Source organism: Astatotilapia calliptera, chromosome 11 (assembly GCF_900246225.1).
Source record: "Astatotilapia calliptera chromosome 11, fAstCal1.2, whole genome shotgun sequence".
Taxonomy (NCBI): Eukaryota; Metazoa; Chordata; class Actinopteri; order Cichliformes; family Cichlidae; genus Astatotilapia; species Astatotilapia calliptera.
Window position 1 is genome coordinate 13,025,648 of NC_039312.1, and position 16,589 is coordinate 13,042,236.

The window sequence follows — 16,589 nt, forward strand, 5'->3', positions numbered from 1 at the left end:
GTTTGATGGGCACTTGTAGTCAGGAGGAGCAGAGGTGACACTGCCACTCTTACCTCTGACATCAGAGAATGTCTGTTTCTTGGTTAGAGAATTATTTTTTGCATCTTTTAGTCTTAATCATACTAAAATCGTGCTCTTTTTTAACACTCTGTCATTCAGTGTACATCAACAGCACATGATTACTGTTTATACTAACACATCCTCTGTGAGGACCCCTAAACATGGCACCACCTCACCACTAGGGGGTGATAGTGAGTATATGGTAATGAGTCAGGTCCTCCTTTCTGGGCCTGTTAAGAGGTATAGAGGCTCCTCCTGAGGGATTTCTGTCTCAATTAAGGCCAGTGTGGCCTGTGATGTTCTGACAGTAGCTCTATATGGCTGAACTGACAGCAGGATCACATTACAGTATAGATATGGTAATCAGTGACAGTATAGACACAGTAGCATGCAGTTTGCTGAATGAGGAGGGAGGAGAGTCACCTGCATCTCTGAATAAATCCACACATGGTGTCAATCATGTCGTGTTGGTTTGTGATCAGAAGGGAAAAAGGAAGAGAGCAGGAAAAACATGAGGAGGAGATGGAGACACGCAAGAGGCTGAAAGGCAGTGATATAACGAGTAGAAGTAGAAGTTGCTTCAGATTACAGATGGGATTTTTGCCTTCTGTGGCCTTAGCTAATCAGTGCTTGACAGTAATATGAAAATAAAACATGCAAAACAAGAAGGGAAAAAATTAACTAATGGGTTTCTCTGTCTCTGTCTCTTTTTATATTTGAATGTATTTTCACAGTTAAAACAGTCATCTGTTGGCTTTATCCTTTTCTGTATGTGGTCATTTAAAACCAAGAAGACCAAACATATAGAGTGCCAAATTGTTTTTCAGATTCAAGAATACTTGTTATCTACTAACAAACCTTTTTTTTTAAATGCTGGAAATTGTAATGCAGTTTTTAGACATGATTTTGGCTTCCCATAATTGAGTGCAATTGAAAGATATTGAGAATGCATGCTCAGCCAACAGAAAGCAAAGCAAAAAGAAAATCCAAATCAAACACCCCCTAAATCAGCTCCCGATCCCGTGCCTGCATGTGCCAATCACAGCTGCTCCCTCCACGTTTCCTAGATGTAGTCTGGATGAGTAACGCCACGCTAAACGACAGATATACAACAAATAACATACCAGAACAGAAAGAAGAGATTGTACCAAGAAGTGGATCAGCATCTTTTTTTATTTTTCGGGGGGAAATACTTGAGATCTGTGAAGCGGTGCTAAGAACAAAGCATAAGCCAATAAATCCAAGTCATTTAACCTCTCGAAAACACACCTCGTTGTGAACGTCATATGTAAAAATGAAAGCTGTACCCTATTCATCTATGTAGATATAGATATAGATATTTAATTCTCTTCCAAGTGATTAAGTGAATAATCATTAATTTAGTGTAAGTGAATAAAGAGGACCAAGCCTATTTTGATCCAAAGATGACTTTAATACATATTTGCCACTAAGATTAGAACTGAACAAATATAATCTATACATTAATATACCTGATGAGTAGTTAACATAGATTGGAAACACAAGTGGCACAATCACAAACAAACCTTTACATGAGCTCAGATAGATGGATGGATTATATGGTAAATGGCCTGTATTTATATAGCGCCTTACTAGTCCCTAAGGACCCCAAAGCGCTTTACATATCCAGTCATCCACCCATTCACACTCACATTCACACACTGGTGATGGCAAGCTACACTGTAGCCACAGCCACCCTGGGGCGCACTGACAGAGGCGAGGCTGCCGGACACTGGCGCCACCGGGCCCTCTGACCACCACCAGTAGGCAACGGGTGAAGTGTCTTGCCCAAGGACACAACGACCGAGACTGTCCAAGCCGAGGCTCGAACCGGCAACCTTCCGATTACAAGGCGAACTCCCAACTCTTGAGCCACGATTGCCCTACTTGTGCACATACGCTGACAAAAATGATAATTCCTTCTGGCCTCGGAGTTGCGTGTTGTGCTTCTATGTGTTTTTGTTTACATAAGAATGTCAGCTGAATTCTTGACAAAATAAATGGTAAAATTATGAGCCTGAGCTAAGAGGAAAACAAATATGCTGCGACATGTTTTTGTCATTTCTCGTCAGGCTGGTTTTGTCCACTTGTTTGCTTCGTATTGAGATTTTTTTGCATGTGCTCCTCTGCACACAAGGACACACTAGTGAACTAGTGAACCAGCTAAGTACTGGAAGATTCCAGTCCAAATGGATTTTTGGAGTTCACAGCTTGAGTGTGGGACAGTTTTGGATTTTAGTTGAAGTAGCGCGAAAAGACCATGAAGGTGAACTTTATTTGAAAGTGTTAGCAGTTCCAGTGCAACTACTTTTGTCTGCTCCTTTGTCATGAGGGGTCGTAACAGCAGGTAGCTCAGTGTATTTGATTTTATGTCAAATACAAGGAGGATCTATGTGTAAAACTCTGTCTAACCCCGATTTTTGGTAGCAGAAGCAGAATCTAATTAATTTAATTTTAATTTTTATTTTACTTTATTGTAATTATTTGTGAGACAGTATTCTGCAAAAAATGTCATCACTGTGCCCGTCCTACATTTAGGTTATTTTCTTTCATTTCTGACTTATACGATATTACATTGTTAGAGTGGTCAGTGTATATGTGCGTTATCCTCATGAGTCAAGGGCACTGAGATCGCATATCCTTAATGCAGTCGCTTTAGGTGTACAGTTCTGGCTGTCATCAGAGAAGCTCCACCCACCTGTTCAAACCTTCCATTTGCAAAAGGTAGCCAATCAGAAGAAAGTAGCCTTAAAGCAAGAGCAGCAAAAATAATTTATGTTGCGTAGTTGATGAACTGAGGTCTGGTATGAGAGAAAAAAGGATTATTTTGAACCATTAATCACATAAAGCTGCTCTTTCAAAGTACAAGAATAAAAAAAAATGGAGTAGGAAGTGAGCATGAAGGGTCCCCGTTAAGGAGTGATAAACGTGGAGGTTTGAAAGCAAAACAGGTCATTTCCTGAAGCCACACAATCCCTGCCCAATAAGTCCTTCTTAAAATAGTTTGAGAACTCTGTTGGGTTTTGTTGACACTGAATTGGCACATATTTGTTTAGTTTCTTTCCTCTCCTATAAAAAGTTTCCAAATATTTTTCATTTCCAAACCTCCATCTTTGCCTTTCTTCTTTCTCCCCATATTCGCCTTCCCTGCTCTTTCGCACGCATGCATACACAAACCCATTCACCAAACCGCTTCTCTGTCTCTCTCTCTCTTCCCTTCACCGTGGTTCTTTTGCATGGTGCCTAGCTGTTTAGAGGCAGTATGCATATGTATGGGCGAGACGGTGGATCGTGACGGGATCTGACATGCGGGGACAAGATCAAAGCGCTCCATCTGATCCCATAAAAACAGACGCAAACCCTCCTCTCATCCTTACAAACCCCCCACTGATAGTCAACTCTGCCAGCACTGACTCCTCCATCTTCTCTCCTCTCCTCTTCCTTTTCTCTCTTTTTACCTCCATCCCAGCATGCCTTGTTCCCACGTAAAGGCCTGCCTGCCTGCCTGACTTTGCGATTACGCCCTGTGATAAACAATGGCCCGTTTAGCTCATAAAGCAGGAGTGTTGTGCATAATGCTTACAATAAAAGATAGCATCTCTTCACTCATCTTATTTACCTCTCCCGTGGTGGCACAGGCGACGAGCTGTTCTATAAATACCGCAGAGAGGAAGGAAAGGGAAGGAAATGCAGATGCAGACATCCATCTGTTGATCAAATAAAATGCCTGCCAAGTCCGTTGATGAGAACAAGAGGAAAATGGAACTATTTATAAATGCACTTGCACTTACAGCCAGGTGATGAAGGTGCCATTTTAAATCTCCTCCATCCTGTCTGGTAACGTGAGGTTAGTCTGAACCGGTGCAGGTTGACACCCATATCACATTTTGACTCATCTTTATGGAACATATAGATTGATGCGGAAGCCAGGACCCCCCCCCCAACACCATTCCCTTCTCTCCTCTCCTCCACCACCCCAGCTTTAATTCCCTCCTTTCTCCTTTTTCCCTGCCTCCTTTTCTTTCTCCTTTGCCCCCCACCACCACCAACAACAACCCCCTTTCCAGTAAGGAAGATGTATGAGTTTGAATTATTGATTCAGACACATGCTACATGCTGCTCGGAGTCATTATTTGTTCAGGTGAGTGTCATGCTGCTCGCTATGAAACAGATACCACGGGGATTAAGCGACACAATCAGGACTTAAAGACAGCCGCCCTCCCTAAAATAACATGGCCCTCGCTGCAAGACGAATGCTCCCCAAAACCCGACTTCATTTGTTTATGACTCGCACATTAGTCATTCTGCAGCTAAATTATAGCGCGGGGGTAAAGATTAATTCAAGCGCGCGCTTTTTCTATTGTTTTTTTTCCCCCTTAGTTCTTTGTGTTTTATTCGTGAAGCTTAATAACACAGCAGATGACTATAGGTGCAAACATCCTACACACTGAATTAAAAAAAATAAATATATATTTTTAAAAAGACAGAGAGCGAACATGCAGCTTTTGTCGGTCGTAGGCGTGGGTGCGAAAATAGACAGATGTCCAGAGCGAAGACAGAATGACATGCATATTCACAGTTTTGCCCTGATTCGCATAACGGGGGCTTTTATAACAAAATACCTCAACAAACGCTACATCGTGCTTTACATTCATTGGATTGATACTGATAATCTAAAGCTAGGTGAGAGCGCTGATGTTGATGATGTGAGCGGTTAGTTAAAAACAAAGCAAAACAAAAAAAGACGATTAGTTTGGGTGGAGGGAAGCTCTAATACAAGGGCCTCGAGAGAATGAAGCGGGAGGTAAAATGTTGCTAACTGTTCATTTAGCCCTGGCTAAGTGGTCAGGGACACTGGACAGGTGAACTCTATTCTCCCCACTGGCCCTGCAGGGTGTGTGTGTGTGTGTGTGTGTGTATATGTGTGTGTGGACTGTAACAGAATTTCTCTAGTCCTTTGGGCCCTGGTGCAAAGCAGAGAATAAATGGTGGAGGTGGCAGGCCAGGACAGAAAAATCAATGCCTGCTTATACAGACATGACACACCAGCAGCCAGCTGCATTCTGTGTGCGTTGAGTGTGTGTGTGTGCACGAGTGTGGGCGTAGATGTACAGCGTACAATCATATGGCCCTCTGGTCCGTGGTTGTGAGTGCAACTACCCAGCAACCTCCATTTCCTCTCTCACAGGGTGGATTTTTCTAGCGTTTTGCGTCAGCTTCAGGATCAGTAAATAACCCTTTGTTTCTCCCCCTCACCCCCTCCTTCTCCTCCTCTTCGTTCCTACCTGCCCCATCTTATTCTCTTGCAGGAAGTTTGAATGTGAGTTGTGCGATCGCTCCTTCAGCGAAAAATGGGCCCTCAACAACCACATGAAACTGCACAGTGGAGAGAAACCATATAAGTGTGCCTGGCCATCCTGCCACTACGCCTTCCTCAACCTGTCAGCCATGAAGGACCACTACAGGACGCACACGGGTGAGACAGAGTTAGCAACCTCCACTGTGAACCATTACTGCTGCTGCTCCTCCATAAACACACTGACTGACACACTCTGAAGTGCCAAATTCATGGGATTAGCTTTTTTTTTTATATGTATATACAGGCAATCAGTGCTTTTATGAGTCTGGGACAAAGGGTTATTTATCAAGAAAGGCTATGGTTGGATCAGACAAAATGTACTTTTTCATTCCTCTATAGCTGCTATCTGCTATTCAACAAAATGAAGTTTATGTGAACTGTGAAATTCTCACATTAATTATGAATCTTCACAGCTTTGTTTGGAATAAATATATGCAAGTTTTTGGCCGGTAATAGCCTCAGCTTGTCCATCTGTACTGATTTTCAACATCCAGGGAAAGTCGAGAACTAGTTCTTGGCGCTCTTGCAGACACTTGCTAGATGGTTAAACACACCTTCTGAACCCGATAGGACTGTCACTGTTATATGATATTGTATCGGCCAATTAATAGCCAAAGGGACGAGCAAAACAGCACGGGGATGTTTGAATTTTTGTGTTTGTTTTGTTTTGTGCCATCCTCCAGACTTGGATGCTCGAATGTTGTGGAAATTAAGGTAGTGTGTAGTTCTCAAATCCAACTGGTTGTCATGTGTATTTCCCCAAAAATCCATCTGGTCGCCAAGTGTGTCTTCCTCAAATCCAGCTGGTCAATGAGTGTGTGTTCATCAAGTCCATCTGATCGTCGAGAGTATTTTTGTTTTTTTTCCCTTGCTTTACACCAATCCTGTGTGTATGGGTTTTTTTCAGTGATGCAAAATGGACTACATTTATGTAGCACTTTTCTTGTCTTATTGACCGCTGAAAGCTCTTTACACCACAGGCTTTTTTTCTTCGATAATTGGATCAAACCCTGACCTTCCGATTAGTGGAAAACCTGCTTTACTGCCTGAGCTGCAGCTGCCTCAGAAAAATAAAAAGCAGGAAAAACCCACTTATGATTCTCTGTCCTTTCATATAGGTATCCAACCTTTGATCCAAAAAGCGAAGCATTAGGAATTAGAAGGTTCCCATTTCTTTAAAAATCTGTTATTTATCGACAGCTTTTGGATACAACACTGATTCAACTGGCAATTCAGAAGATCTTTTCTAACCTCACCTGGAAACTACTTTTTATAACTAACCAATAACCAATCAATAATCAGTAATTTAGCTGCTTTCTTATTCCACTACAAAGTGAATCGCTTGATTAGAAGCGATGAAACCAGCCAGTGAGTCTTTGCACTGAGATGAATGATTACTTTAATTGTGCATTTCCCCTCTGATTCCATCCTTCCATTTCATTTCTGTACATACAGTAAAGAATACTTTAGGACTGCTTTGAATTGTGTGGTTTTCTTCTTTAACTTGCTAAAAACTTTGGATGGACAGATGGTGCAGTGGGAGGATATTGTCTTGAATAAGAGCCCCTCGATAGGAGCCCAAGTCAGTTTCTTTGAAAGTGTCTTTATGCCGCAGCCCAGCAGTTTCCCCTCGGCCTCAGTAATGTCCCACACATGGCTCCTTGATGCCCTTTTAAGTCAATGACAGAAGCAGCAGCAGCCAGTGGCCTGACAGCCTGACTGAGTGCTTGCAGGAGAGCCCTCCATCCGTCACGGGTGCCTGCTGTGTGCGCGGGTTTCTATGTGTGTCAGTGCGAGGCTTGCTGAATGTTATTTTAAATGTGTTTTAACAGTGATGTAACGTCAAGGCGCCTCTGACATAATTAGATGTTTTATTTTCATTTGTTTCCAGCTCTCATCATTCCCCATCAAGTGGCTGGCGTCACGCTGTCACTTAGCTGTCATTTGAAGAGGTGTGGGATGGTATGCTGTGGTGTGTGTGTGTGTGTGTTTGTGTGAATTTGGTAGGGGGAAACACAGACTTGAGAGCGAGTTGAGCGATTGAGAGGGGGGGGGGGGGGGATTGAATATAGGAACTTGAAAGATCACGGGTGACCAAAAAAGAAATATAAAAGTAGGAGAATTAAGATTGAACCTGAAACAACCTCATTTTAGTCAGCAGCAAGACCTGACTTGATTAGCGACGCCCCAAAAAAAGCTAACACAATTTGCTCTGCTGTGACCTCCGACACTCCTTTGCCAGTTATAATTGGTGCTGGGTTAGGGCGGCTAGCTACAGCTTTACAATCATTGCAATCACATTCCAGCAGCCAACCTGACACACTGAAATATTATCTGCATATGTGTGATCTGTTTAAAAGTTATAAATCGTCTCCTTCACAGGGCTAAGATGCAATACTAATAAAATAAGTAGGAGATTTAAAAGTTGAACTAATCTGCCCAGGGAACAGAGCAGTCAGTAATGGAGGGCGTGCGAGTTAGAGTACATGCATCTGGGTTATGTAGAGGCTCGCAGGACGATGACTAACTGCTGTGTTTGCACTGGAGCAGAGTGTAATGATACGTAGCTCATTAGTTGTAAAAGTGTAAAATTAAACGTCACAACGCGAGGAAAGAGAAACCAAAGCATCCCTACATCAAGAACGTCATCACAGTTACAAGTTCTGATTGACTAGGTTTATGTCAGGTGTGTTTGATTGGTTTATAACACTTAAAATAAGATTCCTAATTGCTCAAAACAGCAGTTAGAGCATCAAATTGGAACACTATGGGCAGGATGGGCATAGGCTGAGGAATCAAACGGCATGCAAAGACAACAACATGTATATTCTTGAGTAATGCTGAAACCTTCCTCTGAAAAGATATAATTTGGCATAGCAGGACAAGTTTAGGATTAGCAATAGCATGTTTTCTTAAACACTGACCAGGACCAGAGAATTACCACTCTCCGAACTTCAGGGAACTCTTTTGAAAATGGATTTTCAATAATTCAGCACACCAAGAGTCACTCTGCGGCAGTCCTCATTTAGATATTACTCATTAAAGCAGCAGTAGTGACTACCTGTTGATAGTTATCTCTAATCAGTGTAAACAGTTACTATTTTTTACTGGATGTGAGACAGTTAGTGTTGTATATTTCCTTATTACACTTATAATACAAGAAACCAAAATTAGGTGACGGTACTTCTTTATTTGCTAGCTAGCTCCAACTGTTGAAATGTGCTAGCAACAGTTGTCACTTGTTGTTTCTTGGTTTGAAATGAGAATCCTGCTTTTATTTAACTTATTTTGGACTTCAATATTGCTTTGTGGTGATTTTTTTAACCACTTTTTTCAGAAGCTACAAAATATTTTATGCCCTATTTTATGAGTGTTTTTTCTCACACTCAGCCTGCGTTTACTGCCTTTGCCCACTGTGTCTGTCTCAGAGAGAAGTGGCTGGAGTTTCAACATAAACTTCATTGGTCGTCTCAGAGTCAGTCTAAATCTTACAATACTTGTTTTTCAGACACATGCTTCAAAATAGAAACATTCACACTCACCAGCTCTGCACCACCAGCTTCACCTTTCCTACTGTTTTCCCAACAGCTTCAGTAACCTCATATCCTTGATTTAATGTGAAAACATTCTACTGACTACAAGAAATAAATACTTATTAATGAGGGTTTGCTTTAACTACTTGCAAACTTGTAACTGTGATTGGCATGAAAGTCATCAATGGTTCTAATGAGTCAGTTGATGGGTACTTAACTCGCCTACGATATTTTTTTCCTTTTGTTCTTCTTACTCTTCCTTTCCCTCCTGTACATCATTTATCTGACTGCTTTCTTTTCTAAGATATCAGCCGTTAACATTTGCTTGATAGATAATAGTCATCCCATGGATACGAGAAAAGGGAAAGACTTGTTACTCATGGCCACTGATAATTGGTCATGAAAATGTGCATATTAATGATCCTGAAACTGACTTCATGGACCATTGTTAGTCAGTGGTGCTAATTTTGGCCGTTATTCAAATATATTGTTTATAAGGTTGGGGAAACCTGCAGTCAGGTGAGGTTTCTCCCACTGAAAACGCAACGTCTAGATGACCAAAATCAAGTTAGTGGGATCCCATGGATAGAGTTGCTGATTGTGACATGCTGAGCCCCGCTCCCTAAAAGGACAGCTTAAAAAAAGTTAAAATCTCTGCGCTCCTTCTCCTGCCTCTAATGGGATTCACTGTTGCTCTCTGATTTGCGTGTTTTTTATGTTAATCATTCTCTGCTCACAGACCAGTCCGAGGGAGGGGGGTAGAGGGCGTGGATGGGGGATCTAGTGGTCGACAGCCGCCAGGGTCATTTGTAACGGCTGATGAATGAGCGGCTCAAAAAAATAAATAAGTGGACTGAATCCGACCCACCCAGTTTTTCCCAGGCTCTTGGGCATTGTGGTGGTGGTGGTGGAGTGCATAGAGGAGGTCTGGACACAGCGACAGGGCCACAATTGATTTCCTCATTGCTTCAGTTTGTCGCTTAATCTGGCGATATGCTGATAAATCTTCACACTTTGTCAATTAATTTCCCTGAAAAATGAGACCCAAAATGGCGAGCACATCAATACAACAGCGGATTCCGTGTCAAAAATTAAGCGGTAAAATTAATTGCCCTCCCATCCGCTCCTGCTAAAACATAACTAATGAGGGAGGCAATTATAGCTGCATGCAGACTCCTCCGGGGTTATTTAAAACGCACACAGGCGCACACATATATATGTATCCGCACACACATGCAAAGAAGGGTTGTATATTTTGACTTCAAAGTTCTTTTATTGTCTCGCAATAAGGCGTATTTAATTCCAGTAAAGGGCGGAGAGTTGAGGTGTACCATGGGAACAAAGGAGACGAAGTGATAGCTATTTTCAAATAGCCCCCAAAAAAGTTTAAGGGCTCTGAGTGCAAATGTATTAGCGGGAGCTGTGTTTTTAGGACATTTTAGTGTGTGGATTTTGCGCACACTCAGTTGCATAGCTGTTCGTGATCTGTGACTTGAATTGCATTTGTTTGCAGCTTTGTATATCTGGCCTTCAGGACTGATGTATGAGGTCAGGGTTCACAGTCTCAAATGAATTCAGGCTAGATCCAAAGTTTAAATTGGTAAAGGATACAGATATGTTTTTAAGGTGAATTTTTTTTTGAAGTTATAAGAGTCATTAGTGTACCTATTAAAGGCAAAGGTTAACCCGAGTCATGCATGCTTGCAGTCAATTCAAGGTTACAAGGTGACTGAAAGGTCTATGTTGCTTTTAGCAGTCAGATGTACAATGTTGATAGCAACCTGTCACTTTTTTTTTTTTTTTAACTACCCCACCTCACCATCCCCACCCTGGTCCTGGGAGTGCTCCACCCCGCAGAACAACAGATGAAAAGCGCACATGTAATTTATCGCCAACGTTTCCTCCTCAAGAATAATTGTGGCGACCGCGGCTGGGCGTAGGGATCGATGGCTATAGATTTTTCTGTGGTGGGGTCTTGTAGCGTTGGGTGTAATGAGAGATGGAGAGGGCGGAGGAGGGGACCCGCGCTGTTATTCTGATGGGGAGAAACGGTCTGATCGAGATGCTTAGTAACTCATGTAGAGTTTAAAGACACGTGGAATATAGGTGTTATTTATTTATTGATTCATTATAGTCAAAGGCCTTGAAAACCCAGGTTTTCTGCAATCAGTAGGATGCTAGATGGGGAAGAAAAAACCTTGTTTCCCAATTACAGCTGTGGTTATGTTTCAAGAGTTCTGTGTGGGTCCTGTTTGTGGTGCTTGATACAGAATATTTGTTGATTTTGTTTTTTTTGCATCAAAGCACACTGCACAGTCCAAGTGAAGGTTAATGCCTTCTTTTTTGACTCTGAAACTCATGCTAAAGCTACCAAAGCAAAGTAGTCTTGTTGCGTACGGTGTTTAATCATGATGAATCCATGTTATAGAGAACCACGATACTTTGATTCAGCTTGTCCTGCAAGCTTGCTCTGCAGATCTTATCATTCTATAATGCGTTTGTAAATTCGAGGAATCTTTTCACCTGATACAAAGAGTTTTCTTTTTTGTGTAGCTACATAAAAAAAAAGCAGACTGGACATTCATTTATATGAAAACATTGCTCCTTTAAAGGCCATCCACACAGGGACTGAAAAGTGAACCTGTATGAATTGGTGAACAAATGCACCTTTTTAAGGCTGTTTTTCTCCCCTCTAAGTGGCACTGCATTAAAACTCTTCTCACAGTCGAGTGGCTTTAAATGGGTATAATAGAGGAAACTTGAGGCTGCTTTGTCTCTGCGGATTCAGTGAAAGCTGCTATCTGTGCAGGAGAGGAGCAGAGCACTACTGAGGCCCAGCTGGAAGAGTCACCCAAATGTGTTATCAGTATGTGGCGAGAGCTGGAGTTCAACATCAGCATTTAGCTGAATATTTAAGTGATGGAGAGCTCAGCTGGACGTACCGTGTGTGCTAAAATGGGCGACGCGGCGCCCACAGTGTTTTCATACATGTGCAGGTACACAACATGGACATATATCACACCGCATGCAGTTTGATTTGTGTGAGGATTTGCATACACATCTGTGTCCATTCTCTAGATGCGCGCATGCATTTCCCCGAGTGCATCTTATCACAAATGTTTCTGCCGTGTGTGTGTGTGTGTGTGTGCAGGAGTGTGTGACTGGCTGTGTGCAATGGCAGTCACAGAGAAAGAGAGAGAGAGGTAGACAGAGGGAGTGTGAGAGAGAAAAGACCATCATGCTGTTAATGACAGAGCCAGATGCAGAGAAGAGAAGAGGAGTGTAAAAAAGCTCTCTGTGCTCCCCATCTGGAAGGCATCGCCCCCAAATGAAGTTGTACAAAACCATCCCATTGATAATAAAGCTAATTTTTATGGCTCTGACAAGTATGTAATTATGTTCAGCGGTGCTTTTCAGATTTTATCACAGTCAATAAACCACACTGGCAATTTCCCGTCCCCCATTTGACATATTTACACGGATCCATCTGATTGGAGGAATTAGTTAGCTATGAGAGCTCTGATGGATATACACTAGTGATCTGTGACTTCTGCTTGGCTCATCTGTTAGCCAACTAGACCCTCTGCTCATCTGTTCAGTCTGTCTCTTCTTTTCTCGCCTTCTGCCTTTCTCCCACTTCACACATTTTCCCTGTCGAACCATTTTCTCTCCTCTTTGTCTTAACTCGAGCTCTCAGATTTTGCTCAGTGGCTCCTCGGCTACCATTTCCACCGAGAGTGGGATTGCTCATTCTTTCCCGCATCAAACTTTTCCACTCAGGGGATTTCATAAATCAAATTCAACAACCCTTCACTTAGTACCACCCTGTGATAATTGAGACTGCAAATTTACTGTTTAGCTAGATCGTTTTTTGAGTCGTGTTAATTCAGTATTAAAATTAAAAGCGATTAAAAGTATAATTAAAGGACAGATTAATTATGCTGATCTTGATTTGAGGCAGACAGAAGGAAAACACCTGAAACCTGGATCAGTTTCATCAACAGTGTAGATTAACATGCTCGAGTGAACGAAACCAGCTGTAAAACCAGTTGTTTTTTTCATTCTAAGTGACTTCACATTCCTAGAATATCAAAATAAGTTTAAAAAAATGGGCATTCACTTAAAGAATGATACAGAACAGACTAAATACAGATCGTAAAGGTTTCATGTCCTTCTGCATTTTCAGAAACTAAAAATAAGCAGTTTTTGTTGCTTTATGTCATTTTTCAAAGACATCTTTAATTATTCTCCCCCCCCCCCCCCCCCCCCCCACACACACACACACACACACACACACACACACACACACACACACACACACACACAGAATACTATAGGGTGTTTCAGGTGTACTCTCAGGTCCATAGCTACCAGCAGATGCCTGCTTTTACAGATTTAGATGAGCTTTTAAGTGCTTTTTTTGCTGTATACATGTTATGTTCACTTAAGGTGGTATGGTAAACCTTGGCTTTGTTCTGAACCTCTTTAATTGCTTCAGCTTCAAATTTTTAATTGACTGAAATTAATCTTTAAACCATTTTTTAATCTCTTGAATGTGATTTGCGTTTGAATGAGAGCATTTCTGCAAAAACAAAAGCAAATTAAGCAAAATATTTTTCCCTGCGTATAATTCTGGTTTCTCATCCACTCTGTTTTTCACAACCGCTGATATCCCTAAAGCACTATGTTTCTCTCTCACTCTCTATCTCTGCAGGAGAAAAGTCTTATTTATGTGACCTGTGTGGTTTTGCGGGAGGCACCAGACATGCCCTCACCAAACACAGACGCCAACACACAGGTAAGCACCGACTCACACACCCTGAACTCATGTTGGAAACTTGTCTTGTCGCACAAACTGATTCCCACGTGTTCATGCCTTCACCATGTCAGAAGGTGTTTGACACCGAGATCCGAGCAGCCGTGTAGTTTAGGCAACCGTTTGCCCTCCCTCGGTCGCACACATACACTCACACACAGGCGCATCAGTGTGACATGCTGCTGTCAGTGATAGGCATGTGTACCAGTGTGGCTGACTGAATCTGAGATTTTTAATTTCAGTTATCATTTCACCATGTCATTCTGTCGCTTAGGGAAATTGCATTTTTCAGATAGGCTGTCAATAACCAGTGTTTTTTTGGGGGGAAATTGAGATAGTGAAACAAATACTGTTCTTAGCCGTTGTCTGGCAGGCGTCCAAGGATCAAGAATCCTGTTATAAATATTCATTTAGGTTTTCATTATTCATTTTGTTTGCTCCTCAGTTTTGCTGCCATTTTTTCCCCCTAAAACCGCCAATTTCTGTCCTCCTCTGCCACGTTGACACGTGTCAATTCCACTGATTTAGCCACATGTCCAAATCTGTGGCGATACAGGTTCACATGAAGGGACTGTCCTCAGTTTGACAGGTGCAGATTTTTAACGACCAGTGCTAATATGAATATTTCTGTGTTTGAAGTCTCCTCAAGCAGCTTTGTTCAGGTGTTTTGTGTTTTTTTCCAATTGGAAATTGAATGGCTAATCTTATTCTCAATATATAAATGTCACTGAAGCAGTACTAAAGAAACAGCGGATATAACAAAGTTCCTTTAAATGTCACGACAAAAAAAACAACAAAAATACACAACTGCCACAAATAAAATTAATTACAAGTAAAAAAAACAAAAACCTGTTTTGTTTGTTTTTTTATTCTTACACTCCAGACAAACATGATAACCCACATCATTAGAGATACCTGTCTTGTGTAGGTCCCACTGGTGCTGCCAGAACAGATATGACCAATCATAGCATGGACTGAACAAGTCCTCTGAGGGTATCAGGTACCAAGATGTTAGCAGCAGATCCTTTTACTCTTGTAGTTGTGAAGTGAGGTTGGTATCCTGCTAATAGGAGGGCTGTATGTTTGCATTGTTTAGGTAAGTGGAACAAAGTGACGTCCACTTAAATGAGGGGACCCAACGTTTCGTCCCACTTCTCCGTCAACTTGCCTTCTTAGCACAGTTCATGCAGGTTCTACCTCTTCCCTAGGTGAACAATAACCATCCAGGTGTCTCTGTTGTATAAATGTCTCATCAGACCAGGCCACCCTCATCCTTGTACCACATAGATACCCACTGTTTTCAGAGTTCTTTACAGGTTTTTGGCTGTGCAGCCCATATGCTATTTCTGTAGATTAATGGCCGTGCTTCAGTTACGGAAATTACAGTACAAACAGTAAAAAGCCTTATCTGGATTACCATAAATATCTCTCTCATTGTATTTTTTTGAAATCTATACATAAGTTTCCGGTCCTGTTGAGAGATGAACTGATTTGGTTGAAAACACAGCACTACAACCAACTGATACTTCCACTTCTTACAGAACACACATTTCAGCTGGATCTAAAATATGTGTTTAACTCTCACAGAAGAAGTTGAAATGTAAAGTATTTGTTTATACATAGTTTTACCATTAACCTTATATTGTATGCTTTTATACAAGTGACTTTTCTTTGAATCCCAGCCTTTATTGTTATTCAACTTTTACTTAAAAATATAAGAAAACTTTCTCCACTTACATCCTTAAATGGCTTTTCTTCAGCAGACGCAAACCCTGTCAGAGCTTTTCCCTTATATGTTTAACTGATTTAAAATTACAGCTTTCATACAACAGTTGACAAAACCGTGTGTTTAGTCTTTGTATAGTCGAGTTTAACACAGCGCCTCATTTTATATTTACTTATTAATTAAAGTTTTTTTGCAGCACCAGAGGGACCTACACCCATTGTCAGATAAATCCTGCTACCTGCTATCTCTCAATGTATGCATGTTTGTTTTAGCTCACATTAGTGGGTCACTACGGTCTCATCACTGCTGTCTTGTCTGTGTCTCTTATCTTTTCAATCCCTCCGCCCACAGGAGAGAGGCCCTTCAAATGTAAGCTCTGCAACTTCGCCTCCACCACGCAGTCCCACCTATCACGGCACAAACGTGTTCACACCGGGGAGAAACCGTACCGCTGCCCCTGGTGCGACTACAGGTACCGCCTCATTGACCTCCACACGGTTGGTGGCGCTGATGGCTGCCACCGTGGCACTGATGATCAGAGGGTTGATAGGTGGGGATAGGATGGGGATGTGGGGGGTGGGTTTGTAAGAGTGTGGTGTGTGTGTTGGTGAGATAGCAGGTGGCATTGTGGGGTAGTTTGGTGGGTTGGTGGAGAGGGTGGGGTGTTAATGCTAGTGGCTTTGAGTGTGTGTGTGTGGCGGGTGGGTGGGAGACGTTGAGGGCAGACAGGTCTAATCTCCACAGCACGGCTCCATCTCATCACTCTGCCATCATCAACAGGCCCAGCCAGATTTCCCCAACACACACACACTCTTACTCTCCCTCACACACACACACACACACACACACACACACACACACACACACACACACACACACACACACACACACACACACACACACAATGTCACTGTCACTGGCAGGTCCCTGTCATTAAAACACCATCATACCGCATCAGTAATTACACAGGAAATTGTCGGTGAAATTGAAAAAGTTTTGGCTGGCGTTGCACATCTCCATCTCTCTCCATCTTTCTCTGTCTCTCTCTCCTCTCCTCCCCCCTTCTGTCTTTCTCTC

The 16,589-nt window shown here is 42.1% G+C and overlaps 1 protein-coding gene across 2 annotated transcripts in view; it reads left to right on the forward strand.

Moving 5' to 3' along the window:
- znf407 (zinc finger protein 407) overlaps positions 1 to 16,589 on the forward strand; it is a 162,208-nt gene that overhangs the window by 88,319 nt on the left and 57,300 nt on the right. For both annotated transcript variants that reach the window (XM_026183377.1, XM_026183378.1), the window contains exons 6-8: positions 5,388 to 5,554; positions 13,685 to 13,768; positions 15,864 to 15,984. In XM_026183377.1, coding sequence (XP_026039162.1) covers positions 5,388 to 5,554; positions 13,685 to 13,768; positions 15,864 to 15,984 — 372 coding nt within the window. The remainder of the gene's footprint in view (positions 1 to 5,387; positions 5,555 to 13,684; positions 13,769 to 15,863; positions 15,985 to 16,589) is intronic.